The 12,899-nt window shown below is 50.9% G+C and overlaps 1 protein-coding gene across 4 annotated transcripts in view; it reads left to right on the plus strand.

Annotated features, from left to right (window-relative positions):
• APLP2 (amyloid beta precursor like protein 2) overlaps positions 1-12,899 on the plus strand; it is a 61,229-nt gene that overhangs the window by 45,909 nt on the left and 2,421 nt on the right. For 2 of the 4 annotated variants that reach the window (XM_043451160.1, XM_043451162.1), the window contains 9 exons: positions 216-290; positions 1,593-1,751; positions 2,449-2,577; positions 5,377-5,476; positions 6,889-7,041; positions 8,377-8,412; positions 10,927-11,012; positions 11,488-11,562; positions 12,047-12,202. In XM_043451160.1, the coding sequence (XP_043307095.1) occupies positions 216-290; positions 1,593-1,751; positions 2,449-2,577; positions 5,377-5,476; positions 6,889-7,041; positions 8,377-8,412; positions 10,927-11,012; positions 11,488-11,562; positions 12,047-12,202 (969 nt within the window). The remainder of the gene's footprint in view (positions 1-215; positions 291-1,592; positions 1,752-2,448; positions 2,578-5,376; positions 5,477-6,888; positions 7,042-8,376; positions 8,413-10,926; positions 11,013-11,487; positions 11,563-12,046; positions 12,203-12,899) is intronic. The other 2 variants (XM_043451161.1, XM_043451164.1) reach the window with 1 other exon arrangement.

Here is a 12,899-nt window from a genome sequence, read left to right on the forward strand (position 1 = left end):
GAGGCAGCTGTGAAATGGGGCTCCCCCTGGGGGGCACTGACGCCAGCGTCTTCTGAGGCAGCCGACCTGGAACAGACCTTGAGCTCGTGGGCGCGTAGGCCGCGCACTCTTTGTGCGTCTTCCCACATCATGTTCAGGGCCCCGCAGTATTTTTAGGAAATGAGACTGCTGATCCAGTGATTATCTGGTCATAGTGGCTTTGACCTTTGTTCCAGGTGAAGAAGGAATGGGAAGAGGCTGAACTTCAAGCGAAGAACCTCCCCAAAGCAGAGAGGCAGACTCTCATTCAGGTGAGACATGTCCTCCAGGGAGGGGCCCCAGGCAGACCCTTCAGGATATGGTCAGAGCCAGACACCCCCTTTTAGTTGAAAGCTCATGTCACAGGGAGGTTTTCGCTGGCCTGCTTTGTCTTTCCTCCCAGTGGTGTTCTCTGGAGTTGCTCACCTGCCGTGGAGGGAAACCAAAACCCAGGGCAGAGCGCACACACCTTTCGTGCCCAGAAGTAACCTCTGCTCAGCTGTGTTTGTTCTCCTCTCCTGGCAAGTCCTCGGGCATCGTCCTTCTTAGGCTGTGCCTTGCTCTCTGCAGTAGTGAATGCTTTTTTTTTTTTTTCCCTTGGCAGACTTAATTAAAGTCAAAGGCAGAAAATAGAGCTCTCTGATACCAGTTCATCTCTAACTTTGGATGTAAGAATGTAATCTTAGAACCTCAGCAGCTGCCTTCCCCTTGACTAGAGGAGGGCGTTGACAGGAATTGACAGGACTGTTTTGGGACTCATGAAACTGGTTGCTGTTTAGGTCAGCTTGTGTTTATGTTTAGCCAAAATCTCTGCTCGTGATGTTGAATCACCTTTGCGTTGTCACCAGTAACCTAGAAAACCCACGAGTGTCCCTTTATGCATAGCCAGTGCCTCTTTGTGGGGGGGTCTCAGCTCCCCAGCTCCCCAGCCTTAAGTTCTGTCTGCAGACCTGGCCTGGCACCTGCAGGGAGCCTGCCCTTCACCACGTGGTATGAATGGTTAGCATCGCCTGCCCTGGGGCTGGACTGTGGGTCACAGCCTGTCCCCCGTTGGTCTGTGGTTTGGGGGTGCCTTGTTACAGTGTGGGAAAGACAGCCTTCCATTTCTCGCAGCGCATGTGGAGAGGCCAGGCCTGGGCTTGGTGTGCTGGGATTTCTGTCCCTAAAGGTGCTGAGGAACCTGCATGACACCCAGATTTATGTGCTCTGGTTAGATGGAGAAGTACAGTCAGCCCTTGAACACAGGGTCCCCCCACACCTAGATGTTTTCAGTGGTAGACATCACAGCAACGCTCCCTCCATGGTTGGGTGAATCTGTAGATGCAGGACTGCCCATAGGGAGGGCCGACTGTAAGTTAGTTACACAGGCTCTTTGACCAAGGAGGATTGGTGCCTTCAACCCCTGCGAGGTTCAAGGTCACCTCTAAGAACCCTCAGACCCAACCCCTGCTCCCCCGCGTCTGTGCCTCTTGCAGGGGCACTGGGCACAGAGAGGCAGAATGGGGTCCGCCCCCGTGTGCATGCACGCCCACAGGCGCATGCATCCCACGTGGTTCCTTCTTTCTCTCCTTCAGCACTTCCAGGCCATGGTGAAGGCGCTGGAGAAGGAGGCAGCCAGCGAGAAGCAGCAGCTGGTGGAGACGCACCTGGCGCGTGTGGAGGCCATGCTCAACGACCGCCGCCGGGTGGCGCTGGAGAACTACCTGGCGGCCCTGCAGTCCGACCCTCCGCGGGTGAGCACGCCCAGCCCTGAAGCCCAGGGTGGCCTGTGTGGGACCCGTGTGGGACCACTTCCGGCTTGGGGCTGCCGGCGGTGCAGACACAGCTTCCCCTGGAAAAGCAGAACCTCGGGGTGCTAGTTGGTAGTTCTCCAATTTTTGCATTTTTATAGTAGCCTTAGTTCCAAAGAATAAAAACATGCCTTCCATGGATGAAGACTTTTGAACCAATTCTATTTTAAATCAGACGATGAGGAAGTTTATATCACAGCTCTTTTCTGCCAGTGCTGTTTGACTTGATCCCTCAGCTCTGACTTGCCTTGCTCTGGGGGGACAGGGTGTTTGTCTGTATCCTCCTTAAGCAAGTGAGGTCTTTCCTGAGTGACACGGGGATAGCCTGGCTTGTATTTGCAGCATCAGATGCTGAACTCAGGAAACAGCATAGATTGGGCTAGAAGAGGAAGTCGGCTAGAGGTTCTGGGAAATACTGTCTGTAGAGGAGCCTCTGTAACTGTGGAACTTATTAGCTTTTGGTACCTTACTTAGAAAGGTAGCTTCTTACTACTTGGTAACTGAGAGCTTTTACAAGTACAGGTTTCATTCCTGTGCCTTGCTGAGGCTGACATTCTCAGTGAGTTCTCAAAGCTTCATTTTCCTGCCTGTTTTCAGTTCCGTAGTCTCTGGACGTGAAAAGCCCCGTTCTGTCTTGCAGCCCCATCGCATCCTGCAGGCCTTGCGGCGCTACGTCCGCGCTGAGAACAAAGACCGCCTCCACACGCTGCGTCACTACCAGCACGTGCTGGCCGTCGACCCCGAGAAGGCGGCCCAGATGAGGTCCCAGGTAGGGCGGACGGTGGCGAGACTGCTCTGGCCCGCGCAGCTTGTAATTAGTCCTCGGAGAATGACCTTTTATTTCGAGGGACAGTAGGTACAAGAGCTGGGTTTTGCTAAAGGTACTAATTTAAACATATGTTTCCCATACTTTTTAATATTAAGTATGTTCTATTTAAATTGTTTCTGAAAGTTTAGAAATGGATAGTTGTATTGACGAGATAAGTCAGTTTCTTTCAGTTTATTACTGGTTAAGGGTACCACCAGAATTAACATTTAAAATCTCTTTCTAGGCAAATATTGAGTTGTCCAGAAAGTTCATTTGGGTTTTTCCATAAGATGGTACGAAAACCTGAACGAATATTTTGGCCGACTCTATATCGAGCACATCTTAAAAACTGGACTCTCTTGTTCAGTTCCGTTGTTTAGATGCTGTTAGCTCCCTCCTCTTGTCCCCTCCTGTATCCCACCAGTCTCTGCACTTGTTTGTAGGTTGAAAGCAGGTTGTTTCTGGACGTGCCTTCTCATTCTGGTTTTGTCTTTATATGAACTTGAGTTTTACTCTTGTGTTCATAGAAATGAACTTGCCTACAAGACCACTAGCTTCCTTTAAAACAGTTCGCCTGTTAGTTTTCCTAGAGGGCTTTGAAATGATATAAGTGGTCTTACTCTACCACTTTCTGTATTCTAAATCTAGTGCTCTGCAGGCTATGGGGACTTGGCGTGCACAGGCTGGGGACCTGTCCCTCCCGCCTCCTGTTGCTTGTGTGGTGTGACTGTGGGGGAACTTCCCAGAGGCCCTGGGTGGTTCCCCTCCAGCCCCGTTCGCTGCTTGGTTCTGCTCCAGTATCTGACCGCACACTTGAATCCTTGTGTGCCCTTGAGCAGCTCACGGTTGTGTGGTGTTACTTATGTGAGCTGTAAAGATAGAGAAGAATTGTCCTTTAACGTACGAGCCCACCCTGGCCGCTGAGTGTTCAGCCAGTGAAAGAAATCAGGCTCCTAAAGAGTGGGAAGGATTTGGGGGCCTGGGGCCTCTGTTGGGCCTGGAGCTGAGGCTTTGTTTGAAGGTGGACGGTGTAGGAGAGAAGGAGGAAAGGCCAGCAGACTTCGGGCAGCTTCCAGGAAGCTCAGGTGGGGAAAGCTTGCATCCTGACAGAGGTTAGAATTTTTCAGGTCTACTTTTTTTTTTTTTACTTTAATCACATTTCTTTCTTTCTTTTTTTCTTTTTAAAGAAAACTAGACTATTGGGTAGTATTTTACAGAGAAACACCGTGTTTCATGTGGTTAGAGTAGAAGGACAGATGAGACCTCGGTCAGTGTGGTCAATAAACCTTCAAGCCAGGAGGCAGGTGCCACACGAGTGAGGGCCCAGGGAGGCGAAGCATCTTCTTAGAGCATCTCTGTTGTGTGATGTTTACCGTCTGCTCAAAGCCCTTAATTCTGGGGCAGCTCAGCCCCCAGATTACACTAGCCTTTTGCCTGTTCCCTGTCATGTTATGTAAACTAGAAAACCCTGAACATGCTGAGCCTCTTAGATCATGTGCACTTTGGTTTGAGGCGTGGGTGATGGGCTGCCGCCCCCTCACTCTGCAGTTCCCGGAGTCCTCCGAAAAGCCTGATGCCCAGTGTCCCGGCCTGCGATCGGTCTTGTCCTCATGGAAACCATCCTCTGACTGCAACAGTGTCACCGCTGCTGAGACCAGACCCGGCAGCTGATGGTTCCCTTCCATTTGCATTTTTTCTCTAAGGCACTCAGCTCTGGTGCTTTCCCATCAGTTTACTTGATTGAAAGAATGGCAAGTGTAAAATTAAATTGCTTTCATCCTTGCTTTTAAAGGTCAGAGAGACATCAATCTACAATAAAAGCCTCTCTCCATTTAACTTTTCATTTTGACCCTTCACGTTAATGGCTTCAAGCCCACATAATTAATCCATTTGGCTCAGAGCGCCCTCTTGAGGAACAGCTTGGTGGCTGCAGGTGTAACTGGTGGGAATAGCCTTCTTGAGGACCTTGTGTGGTCTATGGCCACCTGCCTCACACTCACTGTGTCATGGGGACGGAGGTAGCCCAAATCTTATTTCCACCATAGTGAAGTAGCTCAGTCGTGTCCAACTCTTTACGACCCCAAGAACGGTAGCCTACCAGGCTCCTCCATCCATAAGATTTTCCAGGCAAGAGTACTGGAGTGGGCTGCCATTTCCAGCTCCAGGGGGATTTTCCTGACCCAGAGAGCGAACCTGTCTCTTGCTTGACAGGCGGATTCTTTACCACCTGAGCCACCAGGAAAGCCCCGTTTAGTTAAACAGGAATCACCTGTTCTCTCGCTCACAGTGATAATCATTTCAAGCAGCTGCTTCACTAAGCAAAATCCACGAATGGTCCCACCCCCCAAATCTACTTTTTAACCAGTGATTTCATTCTTTCGTTACTTCATCTAGTCTGGCCGGTGGTAAAAACTGACCAACTGGTTTCCTCTTTCACTCAGAAAAACCTTCCTGAGTGTCTGATTGTGCAAATCAGGGTTCTTTTTTTTTTTTTTGACAATACAGTCGGGTAATGACATTTTTTAAAGTTTTTGAAAGTTTCCCTTAACTTGGAGCACTCTGTGGATGAATCCTTAAGTCACTGAGAGTCAGTACCACGCGTTCTTGCACCGCAGTGATCAGTGAATATGGGGGAGGGGGTCCTAGCGCCCCTCTGACCAGCTGCTTTGCTGGAGAGCAGAGGCCTCTGTAGAGCGTGTGGGTGTCCGGCAGGCCCGGCTGTTCCGGTGACACAGTCTCTCCCCCACCTCGTGCTCGCAGGTGATGACGCATCTCCATGTGATTGAAGAACGGCGGAACCAGAGTCTCTCTCTGCTCTACAAAGTCCCGTATGTGGCCCACGAGATCCAAGAGGAAATCGGTGGGTGCCAGCTCTGGGCGTCAAGGTCAGACCGTGCCAGATTAGAGAAAGGAGGCTGGGCGTTAGTGCGCACAGGCCCACGTGGTCAAGTCCTGGGCTGGCAGCCACAGAGCCCTGAGTTTCACTGACCTTGACTCTTGTTACCGGAAGAGAAATCTAGGGTGTGAAATTGCAAGGAACTGGGTGTGGGTCCTCTTACCCTCCCCTCTGTAATTGCTGGTATATTTCAAGGCACCTGTTTACACCATTCTCACTTCCTCTCCCTCTTCTGGTCTTTCCCTTCATTTATTCAACAAACGTTTGTCCTGTCTACTGTGTGTCACAGAGTGGGGCGTGCACCGGTAGACAGACCTCTGGGAGCTCACGTTGTAGGAGGCGAGAAGAGACAGGAAGATGAGTGTCTGTGGGGGGTGTGTCCTGTGCTGGAGGTGGAAGGGTGGGCCAGGGAGGTGCCTGGTGGTCAGGCTGCCTTGGGGCAGGGGTGGGTGGAGTGAGGGGGGGTGGTTGAGTGATGAGGAGGAGCCCTCCCTGCAGAGACCCCCAGCAGGAAAACATCAAGCACAGGCAGTGATGACTGCAGAGCCTGAAGTTGAGGGATTTTAGCGAAATCAAGGAGTTTGGACTTTATTCTGGGATAACAGAAAGCCGCTCAAGGGTTTTAAACTAGCGAGTGACTCTATCTGGATTATGCTTTTTTAAAAAAATGTGAATTTTTAAAACATTACTAGGTTGCTGTGTCAAGGGTTGATGAAAATTGGAAGTCACCAGAAAGCAGTCGTAAGAATCCAGGGCAGACGGGCTGGCTGAGTACCCTGAGACAGGAACGGAGGAGCTGGAGGGGTGGGTGGTCGTGAGGGTGCCTTTCAGAGGAAGGGTGAACAGGATGTGCTGATAGGGTGGGTGGGGCAGGGGGTGAGGGGAAGAAAAGCACCGGATATGCCCTGATTCTCGTGAGCAGCTGAGTGAGTGGTGGGGCCAAATAGTGCCGAGGTACAGCGTGGTCTGCACTTGTTAAAATGGAAACTGCCGTCGGACAGTAAGTGGTCGGCTATCAGGTGGATGAGCCAGAGCTCGGGGCTGTAGGTGCAAGACACAGCTGTGGGGTTTGTGATCCATGGATGGTATTTACCACTGTGTCATTGGAGGAAACCACTTCATCCGAGTGAGTTGCTAGAGGAGAGAGGGGTGCTCAGGAAGGAGCCCGGGGGTTCCCAGTGCTGGGGTTCTGCAGTCGACAGAGTCAGAGGTGCACCCTCAGGTGAAAGGAACAGGCTGTGGCCTGAATTGTGAACTGGTGAGACTCCCCTTTAAGCAGAGCTCGCATCCAACCAGATTAGTCCTGTTCAGGCTGTCCCGTGCCAGGAAACAATATCCTTCTGAAAACATGGCTTCTGGGCGTCTGTCTTTGTCAGATGAACTGCTTCAAGAACAGCGAGCCGACATGGACCAGTTCAGCTCCTCCTTCTCAGAAACCCCCGTGGACGTGCGGGTGAGCTCTGAGGAGAGTGACGAGGTCCCGCCGTTCCACCCCCTCCACCCCTTCCCGTCCCTGCCTGAGAACGAAGGTGCGTGTACAGAACAGGCCGGCCCGGCAGTGGGGCCAAGGGCAGGGAGGGACACGGTTAGAAAATGGGAATCAGACGGAGGGAGTGGTGGGAGTGTGGGGGGGCTGTGTTCCCTATACGGCTTGGGCAGGCCAGGGGATGGGGTCCACCAAGCATCTTCCAACTGGGGTGCCTTCAGAACCTTGGAAGTTTGTCCAGGTCCACCAGCTGCCTCCAGTGTTTGAGGCCTAAACGTGGAGGCCCCTTTGCAACTTAAGTAGCACTTTGGTGTCCTAGGCTGTCCTTGCCTTTTCCTCACGGTCTTGGGAAGTAGGCGATGGGAGGCTCCCTGCTGCTTCCCAGGTCTGCAGTGGGCTCTCAGAGCCGTGCGTCTGTACCAGAAATAAACAGGCTGCCGATCCCAGGCCCTGAGGCCAGGGTGTGCAGTCAGCTTCCATTTATTTGTCTGCTGCTGTCGCGGCTGATGACGGTGATGATAAAAACAGTAGCCACTGCTGCCAGGACCTCCGCACACTCCAGCCTCTGTATGTGGACGCTCTCCTGTATATTATCTTCCCCAAAATAACACTCTCAGGAAGGGACTGGAAGTGTTCCTGTTGGGGGATCCAAGGTTTAAAGAGGGTCAGTGTCTGCGTAGGGTCCCATAGCTCATAGGTGGGGAGGAAGGACTGGAGCCTGAGTTGACGCAGTCCTGAGTCCTGGGCCCAGATCCAGTGATGCCACCATGGAGGCCCGAGAAAGAAGGCATCCATTTCGGCCTCCAGACCCCAACACAAGTGTCTTCTAAACCAACTGTCTCAGAGGTGCCGACTCAGAACAGCTGAGCCTCTGATAGTACAAGAGAATCCGAGGAAGGAGCTGGACAAAGAGGGGCCACCTCACTCCCGAGCCGTGCCCTCACAGACCCCCCACCCATGGGGCTGCCAGGGTCCCTGCTTCATAGCTTGTTACTGGCGGGGGCATCTTAGACATTTGTGAACTAGGACCTTGTCTCCTTGGAAAACCACGACCAGGACTAACTTGTGTTTCTGTTACTTTCTCAGAAAGATAACTTGGGGCTAAGCTAAATGATGTAGAAATCTCACAGGAGCCCCCCTGCCCCCCCCCCCCGAAAGACCCAAGACCACCTGCCTTCTTTCCCTCCCCTCCAGTCTTTTGCTGTAGCTCTTACGATGCTGTTTGCTTATGGGGAAGCGCAGGCCCCTTTTGTAAGGAAGCATGCTTTTTGTTTATGTTACAGAGAAGGTCTAAGGTAGGAATTTTGAAAGAAGGCATTTTTTTTTTCCTTAATCTCCTCTTGTGCTGTTTTGTTTTTGTTGCTTTCCTTTCTGCTAGACTCTCAGCCGGAGTTGTACCACCCAATGAAGAAAGGTTGGTTTGTCATAGATGTTCCCTCTAAGGCCTTCATCCCCTGCATTTGCCCAGAAGTTTCATGCTCTGCTTCATCCCATCACTAACTTCTTCCACCTCATCCCTTCAGATGTGGCTGTGAGGGGAGCCGGCGCAGCCAGACCTCCGGCACCTGAATACCAAGCAACCAAAGTAGATTCTTCATAAACCCTTTTAATCTGGGTGGACTTTAAAAGTATATCCAGTTTAAACGGGTTAGTTGCCAATTGCTGGCAGAAGTTAAAAACACACTTGTGGTCAGGTGGAGAGTCATTTTATTTTACCGCTCTTTTCTGCCGCTCCCACTTGCATCTTTTGCCTTTCTTCTTAGCTGTCCCTTGCTTTTTGTCCATGCCCAGGTGTCTGTTTCCAGCTGTCTCATGTCCCCTGAGATGTAGCATCCCTTAGGACATAGTAGAAGCTGATGGATGAAACAGGTTGAGACAAGTGAACTTCTGATGTAATAAGTGTCCAGTTTTCAGACAGAGATAACTGCATGTGGGCACAGGCTGCATGCTTGCAACCTTGATCTCGTGTAACCCACTGCACACACTGGAGGTAGGGGTCTTAACTTTCTTTTCTAGATTAGGCAGTTGAAGAAGCCTCAACTTCCATGAGTTAAGTCATGAGCTTAAGAAGTAGAGGAGCCAGAATTTGAACCTGGCTTCCTCAAGTCTTCTGAGTCCATGGTGCTTCTATTTCATGGAATGCAGTGTGGCTGCAGCATTTCCGGGTGGGTGGGTGGCCCAGCCTCCAGAGTCTCTGTCAACAAGGACACACAGACTGCTGTGTGCTGTGCCCTGGCGGAAGGACTGGAGGTGGTGTGTGTGTTGTTTTTCAGAATACAAGGGTGTGTGAGCTTGGTTTTATTCCCTTGGATGTTCCTCTCCGTCACTGGAGGACATTCTTCTGAGCTGCGCATGTATTTAGATGAAGACGAATTTTCTAAAAGTCTAACTGGCTTTCACCTTTATGCTTCAGCTGTTATTCACTGGAATAGTTTAAACGCTAACTTTTGGTCTCTTAACATCGCCTGATTATTCATTCTATATGACCAAAGTGGTTTTGGTCGGCATTTAAGAAACACAAGGGTTGTACCACCAAAGATGTGTTAAGACAGTAGGGCTTTAAGTCCATTGGTTCGGTGCCACGTTTTTCAAATAGGATCCTGCCCTTAGGACCTTTGAAATTCTGATGAGAGAGAGAGGGATGGGAGGAGCAGTTCAAATTGATCGGGCTTGGTCATGAGCATCAGTGCACTGAAATACAGCCTTACTATTTCATTGACGTTCTGAGGCTACAGAAGCCAGCCCTGCTTTAACTCGCCCTTGAATCAAGTTGAGACTCTTTTAAAATGAAAGCTTTGGGGGGAAATTTGCCTGGTTTCTGGCTGCATTCTAATGAGTGAAATGTCATCTAGCCGGGGGTTCAAAAGCTGCAGTGTAGTGACTGGAGGCTCTGGGTCCAGCCCAAGTCTGGCTGTGAGCTGGAGAGCTTTCTGTGGCTGGGCCGCTGGCAGCCCATGGACAGCAGAGCTTTGTAGATACCCATATCGGCATCTGACTCACCTGCCATGGTCGCCTTAGAATGCCAAGTGTGTTGCCAGGTTGATCTATTTGTAAAAAGCTCAGGTCACAGGCATCTATATAGCACTGTGTTTGTTATTATTAACCAGACACTCAAAAGAGAGCTAGAAGTCACATGCTTTAGAGCTAAAACTAGAGGATTGCACCTCACTCTTCCTCTCGCTGTCGTTCGGAGTGCCACGCGCAGGTGACGCTGGCTCAGGCGATGTCTGACCTTGACAAGAGGACAGTTGACGTTCCTGCTCTGTTTATGGAGAGGTGCCGTCCAGCCTGGTGTTAGAATTCTCCCTGTGTAGGGAATGCCTCCTTCCTGTTCAGGGTGTGATGGTCTGATCCAGGCCCAGGAGGGTTACAGCGTAGTGAGAGACAGAACAAGACCAGTCATCACACACGGTGACTTTTAAGTACCATGACCTGGGAATGTCTCCCCAAAAGATCTGCAGCTTGAAGGACAGATGGGCAGGTACGAGGGGAGGGAGGGTGTTTTAGCAGAAGGATGGTGCTCCAGGTGGGTGTGCAGGGGTGACAGTTCTTCCATTCGGAGCCCCGATGGCAAAGGAGCAAGGGGGGTAGTAGGTGCTTGATGGTATCACAGAGGGGTCAAGGGTTTTTTGATGCTGGAAGGCCTTTGGACCCAGTTTCTATTTGTAGTTCAAAGCGCGTTCTCTCCTGAAAGCTTACACAGTGAGCACCACATCCTCTTCCTGTCACATGACACCCATCGGTCCTGTGTCCCTCATCCCTGTGGAGCATAGCGCATCCTCCAGGCTGGGAGCAAGTAGCACATCGAGAGCCGGGGGTGGGGGCATGCGCTGGGGGCTCCCTGACCCTCAGGAGGGAGTCTGCCGCTTCCGTGCGGCGGACGTGACGTCAGCCCACCTTGGGAGACAGCTGCGCTCTCTGCACACAGGATCCGCACTGGGAGAGCAGGACGGAGGACTGATCGGGGCCGAGGAGAAAGGGATCAACAGCAAGAAGAAAGTGGATGAAAACATGGTGAGCCTCTTCTCCCTGCTCCGTGTCCGAGTTAACTCTGAGAACGACCAGATGCTCCCCTGTGGACCTCCACGCGTCCGAGCCCATAGAGAAGCACAGGGCGGACTCCCACTGCCCCCGCAGTTGTGCTCTGTTCTTCAGCATCTGAGTATGAGACGGAGCAATTCTTTCAGCAGTAGCTCATCTCTTGCTCTACAGTGGAAAATAATATTTGCAACTAAGGGTATGAACAAATGTGAGAGGCTGTTTCTTAAAAGACCAACTGCTATACAGTAATTTTGCACCCACACCTGCTCCTTTGTTAAGGGGTTTGGTGAGTGGACCTAGGTGAACATGGCAGAACTGATGGGTTACTGGGTGTCCATCCAGTGTGTGTTTCCCTCCATCAAATGGTATGTGGAGCAGCAAAGAAGTAGTTATCTATATGCTAAACTCCCCCTCCCGCTCAGCTGGTGACATTTTCCCACCGTTTCAGGTCATTGATGAGACCCTGGACGTGAAGGAGATGATTTTCAACGCTGAGAGAGTCGGAGGCCTCGAGGAAGAACCGGTATGTGTTTTGCTCCAAAACCTGATGGCAGGTCTCAGGTCAGCCTTGGCTGTTTCCTCTCCCGCCCTCTCAGTACAGGGGAAGACGGAGCAGCACCTGATATTTTGTTACCAAGGTCCCTCGTCCCCCATTTTCCTGTACTTTCAGATAAGAAAGATTAGCATCCCCATGAAGGGAAAGGAAGGGCTTCCCTGATAGCTCAGTTGGTAAAGAAGTCACCTGCAATGCAGGAGACCCCAGTTTGATTCCTAGGTTAGGAAGATCTGCTGGAGAAGGGATAGGCTACCCACTCCAGTATTCTTGGGCTTCTCTTGTTGCTCAGATGGTAAAGAATCAGCCTGCAAAGCAGGAGACCTGGGTTTGTCCCTGGAGGGAAAGGATGGGGGCCCTCCCCACCTGGATGGTTACTTGGGCAGCAGGGTCCTGGCGGCCCTGTGGGCTTGTCGTCTCTCACACCTGTGGCCTGTCTGTTGTGTTGCTGCAGGAGTCTGTAGGGCCACTGCGGGAGGACTTCAGCTTGAGCAGCAGCGCCCTCATCGGCCTGCTGGTCATCGCGGTGGCCATCGCCACCATCATCGTCATCAGCCTCGTGATGCTGAGGAGGAGGCAGTACGGCAGCATCAGCCACGGCATCGTGGAGGTGAGCCATCGGCGAGCTGGACAGGACCCGAGCATCAGCTTGATCACTGTTATTGCTCCCGTCTTGGCAGTCAGACCCCGCTGAATTAAGCTGATCCAGACACAAGGGCTGTCACCAACATTTAACGTTAATTTGGGCTTTGACTGTGAACGTGAGGAAGTCGTAAGAGCATTTTATGCTGAGAAAATTGTTTTCTCAAATTGTTTCCTTAGTGTTTGCCTTTTTTTTCCAGGTGTATTAGATGTTTGAGAATGAAGGACTGCTAATACTGGTTTTTTAAACTTTTTTCATATCTATTTATTATTAGTTTGCTTCTTTTGACTTGTTTTCTATGGAGCAAACCAGGTAGGTATAGGACAGATCAGGTAACAGTGGCTGTGTGAGTGAACCGAGTCTTAAAAATATGAAAGAGGAATAACACTCTTATTTTTCAATAGGGGGAAAAAAGCAGCAGGAAATTCAGAAAGAGCCAGACCAGATTGTTTTCTGACCCATCTTTTGCTCATTTGTATTCAGAACTGTTTACTTAGCACTAGTTTTTAGTGGGTGCTGGGAAGGCCCACGGTGTCTTGATTCCAGAAAATGAATATGGTAAGGAATAGACTGCGCTTGGGAAAATTAGTCCAAATGCACTTAGTTATCTGGTTTCACCTCCTGCTGGACACTGATCAGGTGGTAGGATTCCAGAGCTGGAGGA

Source organism: Cervus canadensis, chromosome 29 (genome assembly GCF_019320065.1).
Source record: "Cervus canadensis isolate Bull #8, Minnesota chromosome 29, ASM1932006v1, whole genome shotgun sequence".
In the NCBI taxonomy this organism is placed as follows: domain Eukaryota; kingdom Metazoa; phylum Chordata; class Mammalia; order Artiodactyla; family Cervidae; genus Cervus; species Cervus canadensis.